The 7,904-nt window shown below is 39.3% G+C and overlaps 2 protein-coding genes across 2 annotated transcripts in view; one reads left to right on the top strand and one right to left on the bottom strand.

The window, feature by feature from the left end:
• Positions 1-1,903, top strand: part of LOC104966277 (tetratricopeptide repeat protein 16) — a 10,258-nt gene extending 8,355 nt beyond the window's left edge. The window contains exons 9-10 of the mRNA XM_010795460.1: positions 1,289-1,430; positions 1,730-1,903. Coding sequence (XP_010793762.1) covers positions 1,289-1,430; positions 1,730-1,855 — 268 coding nt within the window. The 3' untranslated portion in view covers positions 1,856-1,903. The remainder of the gene's footprint in view (positions 1-1,288; positions 1,431-1,729) is intronic.
• A 1,240-nt stretch (positions 1,904-3,143) lies between these two features.
• LOC104966276 (voltage-dependent N-type calcium channel subunit alpha-1B-like) overlaps positions 3,144-7,904 on the bottom strand; it is an 18,805-nt gene continuing 14,044 nt past the window's right edge. The window contains exon 6 of the mRNA XM_010795458.1: positions 3,144-3,284. Coding sequence (XP_010793760.1) covers positions 3,144-3,284 — 141 coding nt within the window. The remainder of the gene's footprint in view (positions 3,285-7,904) is intronic.

Here is a 7,904-nt window from a genome sequence, read left to right as displayed (position 1 = left end):
CCGAGGAGAGAGGAGGGGAAGCAGCAGGCGGTTAGAGAAATGAGAACTCCTCTCCTCTGAGCGGTCATTTTAAAGAGACGTCCATTCATGATGACAGGAGGCACAGCAGATGGACAAATGTGTGACGACTTATATATTTACTTTTAATTCATTCACAGTGCGGTTTAATGAGACAATAACAGGTTACAGATGCGGACACACACACACACACACACACACACACACACACACACACACACACACACACACACACACACACACACACACATATATATATGTATATATTTATATAAATATATACAATTTCAGAATCAAACAGAGCACTCTCATAATAACGTAACACTATCAGAGACTGGATATATCCCCCCCTCTCCCCTCTCTGGTCGCTACAATGAGGAAAATAAATTACGGGCCAAAAGTTTTATTTACAAGTATTAAAAGTAAGCAGAGGACACCAAACCAACCTGTCTGTCCGCTGCATACGCACACACTGTACCACACACACCTACACCACACTAACACACACACACACACACACACACACACACACACACACACACACACACACACACACACACACACACACACACACACACACACACACACACACACACACCTACAGCTCCTAAAACAGGCTACAGCCGTTGTGTATTTTATTATGTGAAGCACTAAATGGTTTTAATGGTTTTTTTTTTCTCTCTATATGGCGCTGGAGCCGGTCATCTCCCAACCACCTTGAAAACCAGGACTGGATTTCCCAAACCGACTGGATTGACTAAAATGACTGACATTCTCCCATTGACTGTTTTATTTATTTTGAAGAAAACCAGAAGTGGAACATTTTGTATTTAAAAGTGAACTGTGGGAAGAACGATTGTTTAATTCTTTGTGGGGTATTCGAAATACACTTGCTGTTTGTGATTAGAATTGTGAGTTGTGTCTTTAAGTATTTTTCTAATGTCATTCAATGTTGGGTGTTTGCAGTGAGATGTATACACCTTTGTGCCGTACAGACTTACTAAAACCGACTGAGACTATCCACATCTTATATGTCAGGAGAGAGACCTGACTGGCCCCCTAAAAAAGTAAATAAAGACACATAAAAAAGTAAGTCAAACTGTCACAATCTAACCACAAACACGTCCAAAATATCATTGACTTTGAGACGAGGAAACGAACTCCTAAAATGCTATCCCATTGCGGGGTTTTAGGACTCATTCATGCACCACTCTATTGGGCATGTTACCATCAGTATATCTGACAAGTGTTTCTTGCTTTGTTCTCTTAGACTGAGTGAGCAGCTCCTAAAGATGACTCTGACCAATGAGAACACAGCGAGTTCGTCAAAAGACCCGCCTGAAGCAGGAAAGGAGCTGAAGCTGAGTGTTAACCAGCAGGAGACACAGATGACCGTGAAGAACCTCCTGCAGGTAATGAAGTTAAAAGCATAATTAATCGCAGTGTATTTAGATAAAAATCAAGACGACTTTAGAAAAACTGACCAAGAGACTTCATAACCTGTATAAATGATGAATTGACCACTCTTTCAAAGGAAAATCCCCTGAACACAAGATACAGATATTTCAAAATCAACTGTGTTAAAAACTAAGTAACCACCCCAACTATTTACTTTACCCAGAAAGATTGATGCTTAAAACAGTACAAAGATTCAGCGAACAGGGCTGCCTTTTGCTGAATTACAGCATTTCTTCTGTGTCTGCTGTGGCAGGTTCAGGAAGTGGTTCAGTCATGTCTCCACGACCGTCCAGCTCTGCAGCACAGTCTGCACACAGACACAGGATGTCGTATGAAAACAAGCGATTTGGGGTGTTCTGAGTCCACTTCTCAGAAGTAAAACTTCTCTGGTTGGTGATAATACCAGGAATAAATGTTTTTTTATCAATCGTTTGAGTGCTATATTTCTTTGGAGCAAATCTTAACTCAAAACTCAAACCTATGGTTTCCAAACTTAAATAGTCAATTGAACTCATTATACACATTAAATACACAAACATATATATCCAGTGGAGGAAATAAGTATTTGATCCCCTGCAGATTTTGTAAGTTTACCCACTTACAAAGAAATTACCGGTCTGTAATTTTAGATTTATATAAAAAGTGAGAGAATATCAAAAAGAAAATCCAGAAATTAACATTATATAAAAGATACAAATGTATTTGCATTTAACTGTGTGAAATAACTATTTGATCCCCTTGCAAAACGTTTCTTATACTTGGTGGAGAAAGCCTTGTTGGACAGCACAGAGGTCAGACGCTTCTTGTAGTTGGTCTCTAGGTTTTGAGCACATCTCAGGAGGGATTGTGGTCCACTCCTCTCTGAAGATCCTCTCCAAATCCTGAAGGTGTTGATGCTGATGCTTGGCCTCTCGTAGCTTCAGCTCCCTCCAGATTTGATTTGGGATTAAGGTCCGGAGAATGGCTAGGCCCCTCCCTCACCTAAATGTGCTTCTTCTTTAGCCACTCCTGTGTTGCCTTGGCCGTATGTTCAGAGTCATTGTCCTGCTGGAGGACCCATCCATGACCCTTTTCAGTGTCCTGGCTGAGGGAAGGATGTTATCGGCCAAGATTTTCACAACTGCATGGGCCCCGTCCATCCTCTCCTCGATGGAGGGAAGTCGTCATGTCCCCTTAGCAGAGAAACACCCCAAAGCATAATGTTTCCACCTCCATGCTTGACGGTGGGGATGATGTTATGGGGTTATAGTCAGAATCTCTCTTCCTCCAAAAACAGCGAGTCGAGTTGTTGCCAAATATTGTGATTTTGGTCTCATCTGACCACATCATCTTCTCCCAAGCTTTCTCTGACTCATTCAGATGTTCATTGTCAAATTTCAGACGGTTCGTACATGTTCCTTCTTGAGCAGGGCCAGGGGGCCTTGCGGTCTGTGCAGTATTTTATGCATTATGGTGTAGTGTGTTACCAATAGTTTTCTTGGTGACTGTGGTCCCAGCTGCCCTGAGATCATTAATAAGTTCCTCCTGTGTAGTTCTTGGTTGATACCTCACCTTTCTCATGATCATCAATACCCCAAGGGGTGAGGCAAGTGTTTTGTGTTTCTTCCATTTAGAAACACACACATTATAATTCAGAATAATCGCACCAACAGTTGTCTCCTTCTGACCTAGCTGCTTTCTGAGGCCTTGTAGTCAGTCCCAGCCTTGTGCAGGTCTACAATCTTGTCCCTGAGGTCCTTAGACAGCTCTTTAGTGTTACCCATGGTGGAGAGGTTGGAATCTGATTGATTGATTCTGTGGACAGGTGTCTTTTATACAGGTAAAGATGATATTAGGAGTACTTTCTTAAAGGAAGATGACTTATGTAACCGGTCTTTGGGAGACAGAATTATTGTTTGCAAGGGAATTGTAAGAGCCATTTAGGAACATTATTTTATGGTAATGAATTATGGTTTTATGAGCCAATTGAATAATTCTTTAATTTAACTTAAATGAGCTGAATAACTATGAATTATTATTATACAGTTTTTGTAACGTGATATCTTGCTTATGGACAGCTCTAGTTTATGTTTTGTTATTACTTATAGAAAGCGATCGTAGGGGCGTGCTCAGGTATAAAGGACGCTGCCAGCATGACACAGCAGGATGTCTAGAGAGGAAGTTGGAAAAGGTTTTTGACCGCACACATCCGTATGATCGAGGGATCTTGTTTGTTTATTTGTTTAAATAACGTGCAAATGTTGCACGTCGGCAGTGGGCCGCCAGCTGATCTATTGAACCTCTCAATAAAGCACCTGAATGGAACGAGCAAGGTACCTGATTTCTTGAATACGCAAATCAATACTCGAACTCGCCTCCTAGACTAAGTGGCCTTTGAACATTAATTTTCTTTTGGACAATTGGCCATTACAGGGATCAAATACTTATTTCCCACAGTTAAATGCAAATACATTTTTATCTTTTATATAATGTCAATTTCTGGTTTTTCTTTTTGATATTCTTACTCTCACTGTTTATATAAACCTACCATTACAAGTATAGACTGTTAATTTATTTGTAAGTGGGCAAACTTACAAAATCTGCAGGGGATCAAATACTTATTTCCTCCACTGTATATATATATATATATATATATATATATATTATATGTGTAATGAGTTTAATGACTTCAATTATATATATATACATATAAAATAGACTACTTTACGACACTGAGACCGTTGAGTCTAAATAAACACTGGCAACCCTTTTCTGAAATGCTGAGGTATTATCCTTTAATTGACATGTTATTACACACTGCAGTCCGATAGAGGGCGGCAGAGGCACAATTTTAGCATAGTGGCATTTCTCAGGCTGATTCAAGTACTGTGTTTGACTGGTAACATCTTGACTCTTGACACACCATCTAAATGTTTTGGTACTGGTTCTTTAACTGTATCTAAAAGTGATCTCACTTAGATTAATTATTAGGAACAAAAAGTAATTATTAATATTCATTAATATTTGTATATATTTATTGTTGTGTTTTTTTGTGTGTATGTATATATTGCATATATATGTATTTATAAAACGGACAAGTCAAATCAAGCAATCTGATTGGTTCTTAGCCGTGATATACTGAGCGTATACCACGGGTAGAATTGTAAGTTACTTTTCACAACAAGTCAGTATCCCTCCGCGTCTTGAGAAAAACAGTATACCGTTGGGTTGAAAAGCAAACTGCTTGCAGCTAAGGGGGTTGTCGACCCTCCGCTTCGCGTCGGGCCGAACCACGCCCCTTAGCTGTGATATAATGAGCATATACCACGGCCTGTTGTGAGCTATTGCTTAAATATACATACATATATGTATCTATTTTAATATATTTTTTCTTTGGGACATTGAGAAATATTTATTTCTTAACTTTGATAAGAAAGTTGACTTTATCTGTCAAGACCAGAATAAGAAGAAGATGAAGCTTTATGAATCCCCCTAGGGAAACCATACTCAATGAGTGATAATGCTTTGTTCTCTTTGCATATCAGACCACTGTCACAGGTTCGCCTGCGCACTGTTGAGACGCTCCAGTCTGCTAAACCACAGAACCACCCTGAATAACATGAACCAAGTCAAATTCCAAAACGTACTCTGTTTCACTAATTCTCTTTTCTTGCATTCCTCTTTTTTTAGCGTTTTCTCTCTCTTAATATTTGTTTCTTCTTTCTTCTATCATTGAATTTGTGTTTTGTGACTATTGTGTATTTGTTAAGTTGTATGTAATTTATAGGCCTAACTAGAGACGGGCATTGCAAATTAGCTTAGGCTATAAATGTTGTGGTGTGTGGCATTGGTTTATGCTACATACTTGTCCCTAAACAAATAAACATTCAATACCTTTTCCCACGAGGACTGCCTAGTAAAAGAGCAATTAGTTGGCTGTGCATTATGGGAAAGTGAGTCCTGCTTTGTTGGAATCCACTTGCATATCTGAATCCTGTGTGTTGCTAGCTAAAGGCTCTGTGCTGCGTTTAAACCGCGGTTCCTGCTAATGACTCTGTCCCCACTGATGGTGTTGTCAAAGATGCTGAACTCTCACCCTCTGGTTCCCCTTTAGGTTACAACGCCAGCTTTGTCGACACTTTTTTCCAGGGTTTGCACTGTTTTTTTGCTGTTAGCACCGCTAGCTCTTAGCCACCTAGGGATGTTGTTAAAGCTCAGAAAAATGCTAAGCAGAGAGAGGGTAGGGTCATATAAGGTAGGGCTAGGGTAGGTACATGTAACTGCATAGTTTTTGCAGGCAGCCATTTTGGAGAATTTAAGCATTACAAGATCTCTAACAATAGATTGACTGGTTGTTGGATGCAACTTTTGCTAAGGAGACCGCCCTGATAATAAATGGTCAAATATAACCCGGTGTAAACTGCTAGACATAAACCAAGACAAGCTTTTCTTCTTTATTCATCCAAAAATGTACAAAATGCTGCTCCAAAAACAAGTAAATAATGAAAACAAGGTGTTTTCGCTTGTTGTAAGTAAAACAAAAAAATCTGCCAATAGAACAAGTGAACATTGGTTTGATAACATTTCTTGAAATACGATGGTACATTTAGATGAATCAGATCTTGTAATTAACTGGGAAAACTTATTTGAACTATATTTTACCAGAATCAGGAAATGTGTTACAAAATAAGCCAGAATACTCAAAGTTTTCTGTTTTCTAATGTTATTTGGCGATTTTTAAATAACGTTTCATCTGAGATACAACTGAAAATAAGAGTTTTCAAGAGTCTTTGACTTAACAAGATACTTAAGATGCATTGTCTAAAAACAAGACCCATATCTCACTGCATTCTTACTTCTTCATTTATTCTATCAAGTGTAAAGACTTATTCTGTCTAGATATAAGACAAATACACGTTTTTTTGCAGTGTATGAGTGTTATCATTTCTTTACAGTGGCCATAAGGCTGTGTGATCTTGTGTCATTGGTAGTCAGAATCGGCAGTGAAGATGTGTTGTGGGTGCATCTCTGTGGTGTTCCCTGAGAGTCAGCTGACCCCACTGCATAAACAACAGCTGTGGCAACAGCTGACACACAGAAGGCTCATCTCAATAGAGTGGTGAAGTCACGCCCATCTACTTCCGGTCCATGGGACCTTATTTCAGAAAAATTATGTATTGAAGTCAATGGAGAGAGAAAACGTATCTTTCGATCCCGTTTTAATTGTGCCATGAATTACACATGATGTTTGTCAATCTTAAAAAATAATTTCCATTTCAAAAAAAGTCACAGTTTGTCGTAAGAACTGTTGAAATATAAGAACTATGAAAAATATGCAACTAGAAGACTACAAAATCCCAAAGTCGCGTAAGTGATGTCATAACTTGATGTCACAATTGTTTTCCCTCCACTAAATGAGAGATAGACTAAAGATAAGATAACTTTAACAATATTGGCCTGTGTGGCTTAGTACCAGGTTGTTATCATACACAGTGATGCAAATTAGTCGCTTTTCGGCGCCTCCGCTTTTTTAACGCTGCTTTGGGTGACTTGTGTAATTCGTGGAGAACCGAAGAGTTTCGTTTTTGGGGGGGGAGGGGGGTCCGTCCGTCAGTCCGTCGTTACGTTGCCATCCGACTGACGGGACAACTTTCTCACTTCAAACAGGAAGAAGAAATACTAGATCGCAAAATAATTAAAACAAAGCGAGTGCCTGTTTTTTTCCTGGGCCAAGGACAGGTTTTCTTGAACACAACACCGAGCGTAAACGTGTCTTCACCCCTGGTTATGTCTCGTTCTGAAGGAGTGTAGACTAGACTAGAGTGCTTACGGAGAGCACCGGAACGACGCTCCAGCTCTTCAAATATTGCAGTACCCATAAGGAGCCGTACACATGCCGCAGTGATGTTTGCGTTGGTTGTGTCTTTAGTTGTAAGCACAGTGGCGATCTGTTGTTTATTACATTGATTAGCTAGCTATGCTAAACGAATTTTAAAAATAGCTTCTACAAACCACGGTGGAAGAGAGCTCTTCTCTCTGAGCAGGCTCAAAAACTCAGCTCATGGAGTTAAGCACACCTGATTATGATCATAATTAAATGGACAAGACTAAGATGAAAAACAAGGTTATAATATAAATTACTATATGACAGTAACAAAAAGTCTTTATACAAGAATTAGAGTTTAAAAGGGTGAGTGATTTGTAAAATATCCCATAACAGAAAAATCTGCTTACAGTTCTGTTTCATAATGGGTGTTGGAAAGACATGTACCCATAGATTCTTCTTCCATTGTTGTCTAAAGTGCATCCAGATTGATGCTTTTAACTTCAATATTTTTAAAAAAAATCTTCCCGGGGGTGCATGCCCCCGGACCCTCCTAGAGGAGGTTAGGTCGCCTCCCACTTAAATCATGTTACAGGATACATAAACATTGCACACTCTTTTTGGG

This window comes from Notothenia coriiceps, unplaced genomic scaffold, assembly GCF_000735185.1.
Source record: "Notothenia coriiceps isolate Sejong01 unplaced genomic scaffold, NC01 NC01_scaffold00037246, whole genome shotgun sequence".
Lineage (NCBI taxonomy): Eukaryota > Metazoa > Chordata > Actinopteri > Perciformes > Nototheniidae > Notothenia > Notothenia coriiceps.
Note: the sequence above shows the minus strand (reverse complement) of the source record. Positions and strands in the feature narration are given on the sequence as shown.